The sequence below is a fragment of the Meleagris gallopavo genome, chromosome 1, assembly GCF_905368555.1.
Source record: "Meleagris gallopavo chromosome 1, MGAL_WU_HG_1.1, whole genome shotgun sequence".
NCBI classification, from domain to species: domain Eukaryota; kingdom Metazoa; phylum Chordata; class Aves; order Galliformes; family Phasianidae; genus Meleagris; species Meleagris gallopavo.
The window spans coordinates 133,509,906-133,527,199 of NC_139404.1; the positions used below are offsets into that span (position 1 = coordinate 133,509,906).

At 39.3% G+C, this 17,294-nt stretch overlaps 2 protein-coding genes across 5 annotated transcripts in view; one reads left to right on the forward strand and one right to left on the reverse strand.

Moving 5' to 3' along the window:
• The window catches only part of LOC100544946 (pinopsin-like), a 71,945-nt gene that overhangs the window by 53,688 nt on the left and 963 nt on the right, over nucleotides 1-17,294 (forward strand). The gene's annotated exons all lie outside the window — the stretch shown is intronic.
• ST6GAL2 (ST6 beta-galactoside alpha-2,6-sialyltransferase 2) overlaps nucleotides 10,774-17,294 on the reverse strand; it is a 50,312-nt gene continuing 43,791 nt past the window's right edge. For all 4 annotated transcript variants that reach the window (XM_085214741.1, XM_085214731.1, XM_085214749.1 and 1 more), the window contains exon 6: nucleotides 10,774-15,812. In XM_085214741.1, coding sequence (XP_085070867.1) covers nucleotides 15,544-15,812 — 269 coding nt within the window. In that variant the 3' untranslated portion in view covers nucleotides 10,774-15,543. The remainder of the gene's footprint in view (nucleotides 15,813-17,294) is intronic.

Here is a 17,294-nt window from a genome sequence, read left to right on the forward strand (position 1 = left end):
TGCACAATAGTCTACACTAAGTAGAGCATTATAGTATGGTTCAGAAGTCTTTTGACTGTATTTCTTTCCCAACATACAGTGATCTGACTTTTTATAGTCGAGGGACAAAGAGAAGCGAGGTCTCAAGGGCACTTTCTCTGCTGTCATGCGGTGTCACTGAGTTTGACACAGTGAGTTCAAAATTACTGCAGGTATTTCTCTCTCAGCTTATGACAAACAGATCATTTCAGGCAAATAACTTGTTTAACCAGGGCCACAGGTATGTTTATCAGCCCCACCAGCTTCATGCTGCCTCTGGCTGCACTCTCTGTGTAGCCCAGCTGAATATGAACATGAACTCAGCCATGTGATGCCTGTGCTGTGGATGCTCTCTGAGGGCTGGCCCAGCTTCAATATTGCAGGACAGTTTTAGACTTTCTTACTTAGATCCGCGAGAAAGGAAGTAAAAAATCATCTCTTGTGCAAGAAAGATGCCCAGGGAGGTTGTGGAGTCTCCTTCTCTGGAGATATTCAAGTCTCGCCTGGACGCCTACCTGTGCGAACTGATGTAGGGAACCTGCTTTGGCAGGGGGGTTAGTCTCGATGATCTCTAGTGGTCCCTTTCAACCCCTACAATTCTGTGATTCTGTGATTCTGTGAAGAAAAATATTTAATTAAGGTGGAAACAACTACGTGCAAATGAATGCAAACACGGAGTAAGCATGCATCTATTTGACTAATTATTGCCATAATAAATGTTATGTCCACTTAAGATGTCATTCTTTCTGGAAGGCATAGAAAGGGCAATGTCCTGGTTTCATCTGGAACAGTTAGCTTTCTTTCTAGTAGCTGACATGGTGCGGTGTTGTGGATTTAGGATGAGAATACTGTTGCTAACACACTGGTGTTTTAGTTGTGGCTGAGCAGTGCTGCACAGAGCCAACATTTCAGCTTCTTTTGCTGCCCTGCCAGCAGAGGGAGCTGGGGCAGCATCAGGAGCTGTGAGGGGGCAGAACTGGGATAGCTGACCTGAACTGGCCAGAGGGATATTCCATTCTATATGGCTGTCTTCAGCAATAAAACTAGGGAGTGTTGGCTGGAAGGGCTACTGTTCCTCATGGATTGGCTGGGCTTTGGGCAGCTGCCATTGTGCATTGCTTGATTTTTATTCCTTTCTTTATTGTTACATTTTGTTTGTTTGTTTTTATTGTATTGAACTGTCCTTATCTCAGCTGTGGCACTGAGAGACATGGTCAGTGGGCATGGTGGGGATGGGTTGACAGTTGGACCAGACAAGAGGTCTTTTCCAACCTTAACTATTCTATTATTCTATGATAAGATTTCTCACTTAGGGGAAGTGAGTTAATTTCTGTGTGATGTTGAGCTGCCTGCTGAGTTAAACCACAACAGGTAGTAATATCTCTTTACCTTATATATCATTTTAAAAATCAACCAGTGTGTTGCTGTTATTTGCTGTATTGCTTTTTTCATAGTGCTGGAGCAACATGGGGTTTCACAGGAACAGAAAGAGAGCTTCACATTAGACAACGGTAATGAACAGATTAGAACACCTATGGAAAAGTACAATGGGTAGAGTTTGTAGCAATGACAGTAAGATAGTTTTGTAGTCCATATCCACTCTACAAAAGCAAAGAAGCCATTTCTGAGAAAAAAAAAAAGGAGGAGACTCCAAAGGAGCTTAGGCCGAGGCCAGATTTGAAATGACAAGTAGTGCAGAAAGAGAGAGAAGGTTATAGAAAATGGCTTACTAGGTCTTTTCCTATCTCTTTCATGTATTCTGTAAGCTTTAACTAAAACATTTCTTCAGAGGTTTAAGTTATCATTGTCATTTAGAAGAAAGGTATGATGGAGGTAAACTGCATCAGGTAAAAGCTGTGATCCCTTTGGACAAGTCAAATTTTAAAATAAAAATGCAATTGAAATCTAAACTTGTTAGGTCACATCCACTCTAGTGCATTTTCAATGAAATTAGCTTAGAAAGGAGGGAGTATAGCCTCAGCTCTCTCTGACAGCTTTGATAAGTCCAGGAAATCAGATAACTGATTTTATGAAAGGAGATTAACATTGGTACCTCTTTGGAGGATAGCAAAGAAGTATTTATAGGTAAAGATTTGGCCTCTGGTCACTGCCACTTTACAAATGAAACAATGTACAGTTCAAAGATTCAAAGATTATGTGTTGTTACATCTCTGAAATTCTGTGATACAGGAAGACTGCTTCAGTCAAATTGTTTGATCTGGTGTATCATGAACAAACTACAGTTGAACTGGGACTTTCAGGAAAACATTTAAAATCACCCATTTTCACACATTCACAACCAGAAAATCAAACCTGCAGGGTAGATTGAGAGCTAAATGGAGGATTACAGTATCCAGAGATGACTATTGAAGCAAGGAGTATGGTAAACTCACACCTAAACAAATATATGAAGATGCTTACAAGCAAGGTAATCCTTGGTATCCTGTTTGCTCTTGCAAGTATACACCAGCAGAATCTCAAACAAGTCACTACTTCCTTGCTATCTTCATGTGCATTTTTGTCTTTAAGGGAGAGGCTGGATGGTCAACAGCTCAGTCAGTGCTAAGGGAAATGCAGGAAAAAATGGATAAAGTATTAATCACCATGATGTTTCTAACTTGCCATTACTCTAGGGTGATCTACAAGTTGGATGTAAGCACTTGAAAGTTGGATATCTTTTTCTGAACTGATTTCCAAGTTTGGTCTGTACAAATAAATTCCTGTATAGGGTCTATAGGTAGACTGAACTTGTGCTGTTGGTCAAATAACACCACCAGTCAGCACTGCTGACACTGAAGAGATACTATGGGAGCTTCTGTTGCAATACTCTCAGCCACAGCTACAAGTCAAGAATCACATTGAATTTTAGCCCACACCTTGGTCTCGCTATAATGAAGCATTAATTTAGTCTCAGATTTCTCCGTGTTAATTCTGATGCTTCTACTTCTCTCTAATGTCCATATTTTACAAATAGGTCTCCAGCTACATATTTACTGCTGCCTATCATTTCAAAGCTGAATACAGGCACAGGTCAGCTGAAGAAAACACAGTTTGTAATGCAATGCAATATGTTGCATAAAAAAAGACTTTAGTTACTTTCTGAAGACGATTAAATTCAACGGATGGCAAAGATTTGAAAAAAAAAGTACAACCCTGAAGGTAACTTCTCATATATCTCTCCCGTTTGATCACTGAATCATGTCTTGTTATCTGGCTGTGGCATAATAGTAAAATTTTATTCGGACTGTGAAATTTTTGTACATTTCATCTGTCAGTTGACATTACTTCTCAGTGTTTTATTGTGTCTACCAGGTATATCTTTGGAGTCATGTATCCAGCTAACAGTTCAAGCAACTATCATTTCAGATTAAGATAATGAAGAGAAAAAAAAATATGAGATTTACTAATCAGATTTTTTTCAGCATTTGTGTAACTTTCTCCAAACAAATATTCGTTTATTTAATCCTCATTATCCTTGTAAAGCAGGTGATGGTCGTCATCCTAATTTCGCATCAGGAGAAATTTCAGGATCAAAAGTTACATTAGTGCTCAAAATCTTGTGAACTTCCATGGCAAGTCTAATTCAAATCTGTAGAACTTTAGGATTTATTCATGATGTCCTTCACCCTTCAGGGCAAAGAAGCTGCCATGCTAACAGAATAATGCCTTTCACGGTATGGAAAACGCAGCATAAAATACAAAAGTCTACCATGTCTATTTGTTTCCTTAGATTAAGTCCCTTTTCACTTTAAACTGCATCATTTAATCCCATTCAGAAATTTGGCAGAGTCCAAATGAAAACAAGTCGAAGTTCCTTGTCTCTTGAAGTAGAAGCAATTGCAGAACTTTATTCCTCTGATGACTGGTCCACTAACTTCCAAACTAGATTTATTTATAGCCACTTTATAATCTCTTATTCCCGATTTACTCAGTAACCCTCATTCTCTGGTAGTTATCTTCTCTTCATACTCAGATACAGCAATCAAATGACCTGTCTTCATACTGGTGGGCTAAACCAGTTTAGTTCTTTTAGTTTGCAGTAAAGATTTAGGCTCCTCATTCTTCTGATGTCAAAGGTAAAGAGTTACAAGCATCTTTAATGCTTTTGTTTATACATAACAAATCTAATGCTCAAATCTAAAGTACACAGTGTCCTCAATACAACACAGTGGCAAATACAACACAGTGGCAAATGCCACTGACCATGAATATGCCTAGTTGCCATCACTAATGTGTAGTCGTAGAAAAAGCAGCCATGCAAATGTCCTGACATCAGTTTATTCCCTTGCTTTGTAGGCAATGGGCCTTTTTTGTGGCATTGGCTTGCAGTGACCAAGGCAAGTTCTCCAATGAAGAATGCACTGATGTGGTAGAGCATTTCTGTAGTATTTTTTCCTTGATTGAATCTTCTAGCTTTCTAAAATTATGAAAAATTCAAATAATAATAACAATAAAAATATAACCTTATTGTTAATCATAGGTGGTGCCATGTATTTTGTCTAGGAAAAATCTTCTTAATAGTTCACTGAATATTAGAAGAGGACCAACACTATAGGAGATATTTCTTGTTTCTGTCATCTTGTCCACACTGTTTAATTACTTTCATTATTGCAACCTTCTGAACCAAAACCACCAACAACTCAACAATGACTTCTTAAATCACTATACTATGACTAAATTATGACCAAATTTACAGAAATGCATGCAGATAAATATATAGGGGTTTACTATATAGGGTGCAGCTATTATTATGTGTGTTTTGTGTGTCTGTCTGTATTAGCAGAATGTCACACAGTGACACAGCCTCAAGTAAAAAGAGCTTGAGTGATTTACAAGGAAAGATGACAATGATATGATGCTACAAAAATAATCTAATGAAAATTAGGGATTTGTATTTCCATGTGTGTTCTCGGTTTCAAACTAAGTGGAGCTCTGTAAGACATACCTGGAAGAACTCTTTTCCCTAAACATGTTTTGCATACAGACTATGGCCAAGGACAGAGTGCTCAGAACCAAGAGAAACGAAAAGACAGTAAAGTCACAATTTTATAATTATTTGTTCAGAACTGGGTCAGAAACATATCTGTCTAAGTCCATCACAGCTAGTTGGAATCTTTTTATTAAGTTTGTGGATTGATCCAGAGTGCACGGGTAAATACACAAGAGGAAATAGGCAGGAGAGCATACTGATGATGACTAAGTAAACACATTTTTAAAGAGACAAAACACATTTTTTTTCTATGTTTTGAACTTTCAGCAAAATGAGAGTTATTTCAAAATGATCTGGAATCTCTCATCACATATTACAGTAGTAATAGAACCTTCTCATTTCTTCTCGTGAAGCATAATGTTACTGTAAGGGACCGGTAAACTTATTTCTGCCTCTGTCAGTCAAGATCCATCAATCACACTGCAAACTCCTAAACAATTCTGACCTACTGAAATGAGAAAATAGAGGCAGGGTCCATTTTCTTGCTGTTCACTAAGGTTCTTTGCCTGTTCTTTTTTCTCATGCTGCTTCAGGAAATTCTTCTTCCCTAAGTTCCTTTTAGATAGGGAAACAACTTCACATATGTTGCCATTTTGTATTTTGTATGTGTTTTAGTAGCTCTATTTAAGGGCACTGAAGAGCTGGCTTGAGATAAATATGACAATCGATCTTTTTTATCCACAGCAATAAGCCCCGTTGAAAGCATCAGTTCTCTCTTAAAGCGATGTGCAATTAAAACATATTAGTGTTGTTTGTGCAGTGCTTTCATGTGCACAGCCAGACTCCTGGAAATTCAGCAGTCATGCTTGTTACTTTGAAGTATATACAAAAGTTTCTCCAAATTTGTTTCCTCACGCAAAATAACTATTCCCAGTTTATAACTCCTGCAGCTTTGGTCTCTGGTTTTATTCACTTTATGAGAGTGCATTTTACATGAGGACTTATCTCCAGAGTACTTTTAAAAGACAATTATTTGAATAGTACGCTATATTTATGAAAATATGGTAATATTTCTCAGACACTGAGCTGTGCTCTTTTGTTTCTGCCTTCTCTGCTTTTCTACCATGGAACAACTTTGTTAGCATTATGTTGGTAACAGTTTATTGATTTGTTTTCTTCTTGTCTCTACTGTTCTTGGGATGCTCCAGCTGCTCATTAAACTGCCTAATGGCCTGATACCTCTGTTCAGCCCCATGCATTTTTAAAGTCTAAATTAGGTCTACCAAATAGCTCATAGTTTCATTTGTGTAGAAGTGCTGAAAGTTACTGGAAAATGACACAGCGCCTCTGGGGAGGCATTTTGCTAGGGAAGGAAAATAGGGTTGCTTGAACCAGCAGAACACTTATGCTTCCTGTCCTCTCTTCTGAAAAAGCAGACTCGGAAACAGGCCCTAAACAGAACTTTCCCCACCTTTCCCTCATGGATGTCTATCTTATATGCCTCCTGGCTCATACTCATTATAGGCAGAAATACTGGGCTTAGGAATAGACCACAGGAGTTTTTAGTTTGTAGAAAAGGTGTGTTATGTTTCTTGTTATCACGAGCCAAAAAATCCCTCCTACTCTCTGTCTTAATCCAGATTGTAAATATTTTGGATCAGGAACTCTACCTTGATCTACAAAACATGGAACAATCTACAAGTCACAAACTCTTGAGGCACATTTATGTAATGTTTACTAGAACTACTGTAAGAATGACGGAACGACGCTGACAAGATTTCCATCAATATAGAAAACAATCCAGAAGCCCTCAGCCTCCTTCTATTTTCCCTTGGCACCTCACCCACACAGAAGATGTGCCTGCTGCTTGTGGTGGCAATGGTGAGGATATAGCCAGCACACTGCATGCAGCAGCACTCCAGGATTGATTCTGGAAAGGGAGGCTGTTTGGAAGGCAGGCCAGAAAGATATTATAATAATGAAGTGCAATCACAGCCAGATGACTGGGAGCAAGGCAATTAACAGCAGCTGACAGCTTAGAATCAGCACTGACAGCAATTTTTCCCTCTGGCTGCTCCCATAAAACCAAGGCAGATGTGATATTTATTGCCTGCCCTCCCGAACCCCTCAGGGTTTCTGGAGTCTTCTTGGAAGTGTATAAGGAGCTGTGGCTACAACAATTATCCCCTATCTGCCAGCATCCTGCAACCAATAGGATATTTGATCTGCATTTGTCTACACACAGAAACAGGTCACCAGAGGAAATGGGCTTTCTTGTTTCAGTTATTGTAAAGACAAGTGGAACCACGTGGAGGAAGTTTTTCAGAGTGTAGCAATGAGATGCTAACTCTGTTGGCATTAGAGTTTACTAAATTTAATTCATGGGAGCCATAGAAGAAGTCAGTTAATGTTTATAACTCTACCTTCGTTGCTCATTTTAAAATTACATCCCACAACACTAAGCCTGCCAGCAGCAAGAGCAACAAATGAGTTGGGTTATGTGCTATAAAAAATAAGAAAACAAATAGTCAAAACAAACTAAGTGATTATTAGGAAAAAATAAAAGCAGCATTTCTTCATTTGCATCTGGTGCTGCTCATCTTTCTAGCTGCTTTTACTCTGCCCTGATGAGGTAGCCTCTGAAGTATTGCATTCAGTTCTGTGTTCCTCAGTTCAAGAAAGGCAGGAAACAGCTGGAGACAGTCCAGTGGAAGGCCACAAAGTTGGTGAGAGTTCTGGAGGAAAGGCTGAGAGATGTGGGGCTTTTCAGCTTACGGAAAACAGAGGAGATCTGAATGCTTATACATATCTAATGGGTGGGAGTCAAGGGAATGGGGTCAGGCTCCTTTCAGTGGTGCCCAGTGACAGGAAAGGGAGAAGTAATGGGCACAATCTGGAACATAGGAAATTTCATACGAACATTAGAAAAAAATTAGGAGGTGACAGAGCTGCCCAGAGAGGTTGTGGAGTTTCCTTCTCTGGAGCTGATCAAAACCCACCTGGATGCTTTCCTGTGAAACCTGCTGTAGGGGACCTGCTTTAGCCAGGGATTAGACAAGATGATCTCCAGAGATTCCTTCCAACCTCTACAATTCTGTGATTCTCTGCGATTCTGTGCTTCTCTCTCCTTCTTTGCTGGGTTTCATCAATGCTTGTTTTTCCTCATCCTTCCCCTGGATTCCTTTCCTCACTCGTGTAACTTTTAAGATCCCAGAGATTTCATCAGCTAAAGATCCCCCAGTGATTTATCACAACCTACGTGTATGCTGTCATTTCTATAGTGGCAATTCTGCCTCTGGGAAGAAGAACCCACAGATTTACTGCATTACAATTAATTCATTGTGAACTTAATGCATCCTTATACATCAAACTTAATATGCATTTGCTTGAATATTAGCATATTTTTAGCAAAAAGAAATAGGACATGCATTTTCAACTTGCCTTGGGTAGCAATGCATGAAGCTTGAGCTCAGGCTATACTTAGCTTCCACTTAAGTGCACTAATCATTTTCAAATGCACTATCTGCAGTAAATTGCCACTGTAAGAAAGTAGAATCTAAATATATATATAAAGAGACATACATTGAGTAGATATCAGGGTTCAGCAGATACATCCCTGCTATTTGATGAAACAATCAAATTATCACCCACCAGTCACCTTGAAAAGATCGAGATGACGAAAGGGAAACAAGTGTTAGTGGACTGTCCATATGACCATTCATTCTGATTGATGATGTTGGCCTATGGTAAATCATTGCTTAATCATAGCCACAGGTGCAGTTCACTGCAGCATGTGGTGGGTGTGATTATAGCAAAATACTGGCTCCTCCTTAGCTTTGTGTAGCTGACTAACAGGTGCACGCTGCAGTCAAGACAGCGAGTTGGAGCAATCATCCTCTAAAATGTGACTTTCAGTCACATTGCAGTAGGCAAGCTGGCAATAAATACAAACACATCAAAATGCCTGTGTGAAGTTCTACATGTCAGAGCCATGCTCCTTTGAGCTGCTCAAGTGAAACACCACTGATTTCTGTGAGTAAGTACAAAAGGTGCCTCCTTCAAAAATACATTGTTCAGAAAGGTGAAGTCTGGTTTGGGGACTGAAACTTGAAAACAAGTTGCCTGTGAAGTTACTTGAGATCCTATCAGAGAGAGTGTCACACCTCATCCATAGCTGTCACTGCTAAAGAATAGGAAGTACAGCAAGATATACTTGCTGTGCCCAACACTATACAGTTCTTGGATTTCCTCTCCTATGTCACAGACAATACAATTTACTGAGTGTTTTATCATATGGAAGACGGTGACCTTAAGTTTTGTGTGTGTTTTAGGGAGTTTTCTGATGAAAAAAGAAAGCCCAGTAAAAGCAAAGCTGAAGAATTTGAAATACATCTCAGCATTCAGTTTATCCCCTCATGTAACTAGGTGTTCTGAGTTTTCTGTGAAGTGTTACTTGCAAATTGTGACATATAGTGATTATCCCCTTGAAGTCACCTACTAAAAGATGAACTGCATGATTACTGGCTGCCAGGAGTTTATGTGATGGCAATATAATGTTTAATGTTTCACTGATGTGCAACCAGGTTTACTGTAGGCATGCACTCACTGTGATTGTCTGGGGTGAAAAGCACAATTTCAGCCACTGCATAGTGTCACATCCCACCCATGAAGGAGGGAGGGGTGACCAGATTTGCAAATCCCCCTGGCTGAATTAAGATGAAATGACACTCAAGGTCTGTACATATGAGAGAAAAATGATCAATGGTTATCACATGTATGTTGGCTCTCCCACCAGGGAGGTAAGTTTTATCTACCTAAGCTGTGTGGTTTTAATAGAGAACTCAAGTGAGTCTTACATTAACAACTTTAAGATAAAGAAAGAAAAAAAGAAATAAAGAGTGGGAGAGAGATGACCAGTCCTTGATCTGAGCCTGCCAACAGGAGTATTCCGTGTGCTGTAGAACCAAGAGGGAAACCAGCAGCAGCGAGAAGTAGGGGCAGCAGCAGTGAAGAAAAAGGGCTGTGCTGGCCCTCTCCTTGCCCTTATTTATATTATCAAAGCAAAACGGGTTGGGAACAGTCTCCCCTAGCCCTTATTTGGAACTATTGGCTCCGCTCCAGTTCCAGGATTGGTTGAGACACGAGACGCCAGTCAAACCAACAAAGGCAGCACCAGGCCCCCTCCCATGGTTGTCCATTTCTTGGGCATTGTTCTGGACCCTTGCAGGAGTGGTTGGGACTTCAGTCCAAGGGACACTTGGCTCTTCCCTTGGCTTAACTGTCTCTTGGGCTTGCTGCTGAGGCTTGTTCTTTACATATTGTTCAAAGACTACCAACGCAGTGTAATGCCACATGTTTAATGGAAGGAAGCAGACTTGTAGTGGTCACGTTATATGGTTTTTCATCACAAATCGAATGACAAGTTATGCTTTCCTTTGTTAAGTTGTTTTTCACTTAAATAATAGTTAACAAAAAAGCCTATTCTTGCTAAGACATAATGTTGGATTCCTTGAATGGATGGCACAGCTATTTACTTAGTTTATTAGCATTTCAAGTACAGCATCAAATCACCAGAGCATGACATGCTTAGAGTGCTTGAACATCCCAAGAAATGAACTGCCAAATGAACTACCTGCTTGGGTAGACACATTCATTTAAGAATAAAACTGCTTCTGGAATGTTCCCCTGTTTTCTGTAGTTTACTGAAAGCAAATTTTCAGTCTGTCAGTCCATTTCAATTTGAGATCAGTGACAGTTACATTCCCTGTTTCGCTGTCTGCAGTTCAGTGTCATTCACTCAAGCCAGCATGAAAAGACAAGCACTCTTAAACAAATGAAAACCAATGTTTTATTTACAGGAAAAAATCTGTACACTGTGCATACATAAAAATATACAAAATCATAATAGAAAATATAAAAAGTGTTAAAATGTATACAAACACTGCTTAAAAATGTGACTCCTGTAAAATCTTAAGCTTTGTTATTAGAGTACACATTCATTTAAAAAAATCATCATACAAAATAATTCTCAAAGCTATTAAAAAAGTACACAGTCTATATTTGAATAGTTCAATGACTACATAGCGTAAGAGTGATGCGATGATACGGGTAAATGTAAGGCTTTTACACACAACTCTTATTTCAAGAACAAAACTCTGAATCTGATCACTAAGCCAGAGAGAAGAAATTTGCAGTATCAAAGCTCATTTAACAATGCAGGCATGCCCAGACATGGGCTACTTTAGATTTCAAATAGTTAAATCAGGTATCCTCCTTCTGTATGAGAGAGAGGATAGCTTCCAGGAAAGAGCCCGGTGCTCCAACTACAGGTTTCTGAATCACCTACTTCAAAAAGCAATTTCATTTATTTAATATGCATCAACTTTAAAAAGCATGTCAGGAAAAAGAGGACCCATTTATTTTTGCAGTCTATGTGTTTGATATTCCTTTCATGGTACACCTACGTCACTGTTCAAGTGGCATTTTCCATCCTTAAGAACTGCTAAGGAGGAAGGGAATGAAAAATCACTATGAATTGGACTGGTCTACCTTTGTTTGGAACTATTTGGTTCAATCCAACTTTAAAATGAGTACGCTCAGTCTGCAAAACCATTTAGTGTATGTAGATACTACTCTTCATTTTAGTAAAACACTCTCTTGGTTTTGTTGACTTTGCCAAGAGGTTGATAGGAACAAGCTCCAGAATTTGTTTATCTGTACAGAGAGATTGCAGATCACAGTGTGTAAACAAGCTCTTTCTCTCTCAAGGTACAATTTATTTTATCATTGTAATTTCCCTAACTTAACCAGAGTTTCACTAGCATAAAACTGCACAGTGAGGTAAAAAAAAAATAGCATTCAGTAGTTTAATTAAGAATTAAACTGAGCTAAACTGTGAGTTTATGCCCAGGTAATCTTTAGAATGGTAAAGGAATGGAACAATTAGTAATTTATCCATAGCAGAAAGATTTTGGCTCAAAATGAGGCAAAACTGTCCTAATTTTTCTTTAATAAACAGAAGAATACCTTGAGTTAACCATTCAAAGGTTGAATGCATAAAATGATAGAGCACCACATGTCAGAAAGGCTAAAGAATTCACAGTGGAGTTTAATGAAATTCAAAATAAACTCAGCACGTTTACTTAAGATGCTGCTGTGTTTCAGCTTAGTTTCAACTGAGTGCAACATTTGTCCACAGTACCAGGGCACAGAAAAGGGGCTCTCTGGCTTTTGAAGGCAATTTATTCCTATTTGTCAGTAAAACTCCACAAATTTGAAACCTGCATCACTGTACCAAGTCTGAAGGGAGCTCAGGCACCAACTAACAGAGGTGTTTGCTTTGCTGATGGCATGTGTCAAGAGCCGAGTCAGTGCAGATCTCCCTTGTCTTGGTACCATCCCTCTCTGTTAGCGTGCAATGGCCACACAGGAGAGCTATGAAGCCATGCCTACATCTACTTCCAAAACCCCTGTGATCTGGGTGAGAAAATGCATTTCCTTTCACATTGTCTACATTTAGTAAGTATCTATAAACAGCACTCTCACGCATCACTGTTATTAAAAGACACATGGATTCAGTGTTACTACACACTCATTGCTTCAAGTTGACTGGATCTTTGCCCTTGTTAAGGACAGTAAAATGCCCATAAATGTAAGAAATACTTGGTGGGTTCCTACGTAAGCCACCACTGCCAAAACCACAGAGAATGTGAGCACTGGTGATAGCAGCACCTCTACAGGTCCTTCATGTTCCCTCTTCATTTCCACCCCTTCCCCTTTTGCATAAAGTGGAGGAGAGCCCTCGGTTAGTAAATCAGTTGTATTTGCACTTGCATCAAAAGACAAAGGACAAGAAAGACAGTAGGGGAAAAAAATCTCTTTAAGCAGTCACCAGCTGTTTGACCAGACAGACCAATGTAAAGTCACAGTGGAAACCAGTGCTATAAAGCCACTCTGAGGATCCTTGAGTTTTCAAGAAGATGGGGATCATAAATTGGTCTTCCACCCTTTGCAAGCAAGTAAGTGCCAGCAGCACAGCTCTGTGGCATCTTCTGAGGTGATGGTGCCACAGCATCCACATTGAACTTATGGTGGAGCAGTGACTGCTACAGAAATCAGAATACATCAAATTCTCTTGAAAACAGTTGCACAAATATCTCCAAAGGTTAAAGAGTGTCAGCATATCAGCAAATAAAAAATATCTGCTGAAAGGCCTTAAATATGCAAAGTCCAGTACACTGAAAATATACAGCTTGTTTTCTGACATCTCAGACCTGGTTCTACATCATAACTTAAATGATGCATTAAGTAGGTATGATAGCACTTGCTGCATGGAACTCTGCAAAAACCACCTTGTTCTGTACAATAGCTATGTGGGCAAATTACTAAGGAAGTAATACAACATAATCTTGCTATGGATAGCTGAGCAATGCAGTTAGTATTTTTCTTAATGGAAATCAGAGTTTGAGGTTAGTGGTTGCAGACCAAAGTGGTACGCTTTTTTTCAGAACTTGAGAATTTCCTCCTTACAGAAAGTAGCACAGTTACTAGTTCTAGAAAGGTAACCATCTCCCTTCCGTTACACACATGCGGCAGCTAACCCAACATGCTGGAAAGGCAGATCTATTTGGTAGCACTTGCTCAGACTTCAAATGTTTTGCAGGCACCTTACCAAACATATGAAAAAATAGAATAGTAGGTTATTTATCCTCCACAAGATTAAATAACAATGTTATTAAGAATAAAAGTTGCTCACATACATCAGTAGCTAATATATCCAGAGTCTAAAGCTAATATAAATAAAATCTGTTCCTTTTGATATGTACCAAAATGATTAATGGACACAGTTACACACAGAATGTAGAAACACAGAATAGTTTTTAGACCATCTGGACATATTTCCTGTCAGCGAGAGGAATCTTAGAGGACCATAAGGCCCAAATTAAGAAGCTACACGGGAAAAGAAAGCTAAGCCCTATGTAAGAGATACTCTTCCCTTTCGAGGAGAAAAAGTCATCAGACCATAAGAGCAGAGAGAAAAAAAAAAGACTCTGTGATGACGCTTACATTGCTTTCAAAGTGGAAATTGTCATTCATACCATTTGCACACTTACTGTCTTACTGCTGCATAAGACAAAACACAAAAGATACTTTCTAACACAAGCTCTCAGTTGCCCTTTTCAGTGCCTCTTTGAACTGTCTGCCTTTTCACTGAATGGACATGAAGAGGATACAGCTGTGTTCTTCTGTACATACTTTTCTACTAAATTCGACCTATGGGAAATGGTACACTCATGTGAAAAAAAAAACAAAACACCACCATCAATGGAAAGGAAAACAGCACGCAAAAATCTTCCTGCCACTCAGGAGGCAATCTGAAACTGAAGTCTTTATATTTTAGATGTCTTAGCATTCGTGTCGATTTTCAGAACTGCCTTTAGAGAATGTTCTCATTGTGTGTCATGAAGGAAAATATTAAATTATCTCCACATGCTGTCCACAGTCAGTTTGTTTTTGCAGGCATTACAGCTTCTCTGGGGTACAGCTTTTCAAACATCCAGTAAAAAAATGCTGATATCCTCTTCTTTTGTCAAACAACTCCCATACTTTCTTAAAAGCAGTAACTTGTGAGCAAATGAATTTGATTTTGATCACAGTGAAATACCTCACAAATGATGTCTGTAATCCTCAGTGCTATCTTTGCTGCAGAAAGGTGAGCTCCCTCTACATTTGCTTGCAGTGCAACTTGTGTTTCCTACACAGTCTCCCTTGGCTTTCTATGGATAGTTTTTATCTGTGCATAGTGAAGGAAGGCATAATTTCCCTCTCACTTACACCCTCTTTGTAGGCCTCTCAGGGAAAATCTTTTTTCTGAAAAGGCTATCGATATGTTTGTTGCTTTCTACAGAAATGAGAAATTTCTCTTTTCCCTCTGCCCTGCTCAGTGTGAGCAATGGGATGTGACACCAAGGGTACATCCAGTGATTTAACTGATTTAGCTGTGTGTTTTGCCATCTACATCTGCACTGACTTCATAGCCACCATAAGGCCTCCTGTACAGTTAGAAGCCTGTGGGTGAACCAGTGTATGAATAGGAATTAAAAGACTCCTCTAATCAATGAATATCTAGCTCAGAGTAGCAATTACTTCATTCTTGGAGAGTGTGAAAATCCCATGGAGCCATGAGAAATGCTGCATTGTTCAACTGGCAGCTCTGTACACGAGCGATACAGGCTGCTACACAATGCCAGAGTTAACAGTTAAATAAGTTCATTTAAAAAAAGTTACAATCTAGCATATGTGGCATAAGAGACCACTGACGAATTCTGACGGTCACACCCACAACAATACATTATATTTCGGCCTAAGTATGTCCTCTGTACCTTTTGTAGCTAAGCTTTTTGTTTTCTTTAACTATTTGCAAAGCAGTAATAAATACTCAGGCTCAGAAAAGAAGTATTTCTCATGCCTGCTACTTAATTACAATTTAAAGACTCAAGACTGGATTGGTCTAAGATACATTTTTCAAGTATTCTCTCCTTGTTTATAGTACGACAGTAGTACCTTATTGCACATTGTTTGTGAAGGACTCTCTTCTACAAGGGTGGGAAATCATTTCGTTCCGGGCATTTGACAGACTTGAACCCTGGCAAAATGACCTTCCCCTTCCGATACAGATCATCCTGCAAACCTTTGTTCATCCTCTGCACCAACAGCTTCTCATAGAGCAGCGGGTGATAAGCCCCTAAGGTACAAGCTGCATCATAGTAGAGTTCGTGGTAGTGACATAAGTCGGTCTGTCGGACTGAAGGGATGTATTCGTACACGTGCACTTCGTTACACATGGACATCATGATGAGGATACCTGGAGCAAAAAGTGAAAACAAGAGTGAACTCATACAGACTATGATCCCTATAGAGTTGACAAAGCAGTACAGGAACATAAGGATGGAGTAAAAGGCCTGTAAGCGCCCGCATAGCATCAGCCTCCTTGAGGGAGAAGACTGCTCTCTCCCACCTCCCTGTTTACCCCACCCTGTCCACAAAATATCCCACACAAGAATCAAGGATCTAAAGCAGCTGTGCACTAAGATTTTGAGCCAATTGATGACGTTTCATGGTTTTATTGTATATCACGAATTCTTGAAATTGTTTACCAAGACAGACTAGGTATACGCATTCACTTGGACAATTCAGATTACGCATACATGCAGAGCAGTTGCCTGATGTTTTTAAGGAGCTTTTCTTTATATTTCTACCAAACACACAGCTAAATCTGGCCTGTCACGCACAAGAGATATAAAAAATTTCCAGTTATTCCCTTCCCAGCCAATGCTGTGCTTTAAGATATATTTGTCTTGCAAATACACATTTTTATCTTCAAGGCTCTGGAGAATCTTACTATTTGCCCTTTCCTTTTTTTGTGTATAATGGCAATGAGAAAAAAAAATTGAAAAATGATCCAATATCACCCATATTTCTTCACTTGGCAAGTTTTGAATGGTTGCCTCCAATCATTGGCAATATTGGGGTACCAATGTAATCACTGAAACATCTACACCGTATTGTAACATTGGTCTTTTTTGGCCTGGAATTGAAGTAATTCCCCTTTTTGCATTCACCTGCTTCTCTATAGACAGGAAGATATTGCCAGGAAAGCAGCCTAAGTACATGCAGAAGAAACATCAACCAATATTGGTGGGTGAAAGCCCAGAGCTTCTCAGAATTTTCTGGTGGGTTTCACAGAGAAAGACTCAGAAGGGTGAAGTCCCTCTTAGAGCAGTGTCTTCAAGAGGAAAAACCTCATTCCACCTTCTGTTCAGCAAGGAGGAACCTACAAAATGCTAACTCACTCTTTCTTGCCATGTCTGAATAGCAGACGATCACCTGCATTGTCAATAGCTGCATAGAAAGACCATAAGGAAATGTTTAAAGCCCCTGTTTAAAGCCAGCCAAAGATTAGTTTAACCTTATGTGCACTCCTAAGATGCTGTCGTTACTCTCCCTAATCCCCTGCTTGGGATGAAAAATAAGACCAGTAGAGGATCTAGAGGAAAACAGGTGCTTAGGCAGACGTTGCTTCCCCATGGCACAACTGTAAACCCGTACTACCAGAAGGTTTTTATTAGCTCTGAGAGAAACTTAGATGTAGCATTTGCACATTTTTAAAGGGACTAATATGATATATTGATCAATAGCACTGCCTAAACTGCACATCAACAGCTGATGAGAACTTCTTCCGTTTTATACAATACATGAAAGGAAAATGACTGATTATGATGAAAACTGAAAATGACTTGGACAGCAGTTTGTTGATTCTTTTTTTTTTTTTTTTCTTTTCTTTTAA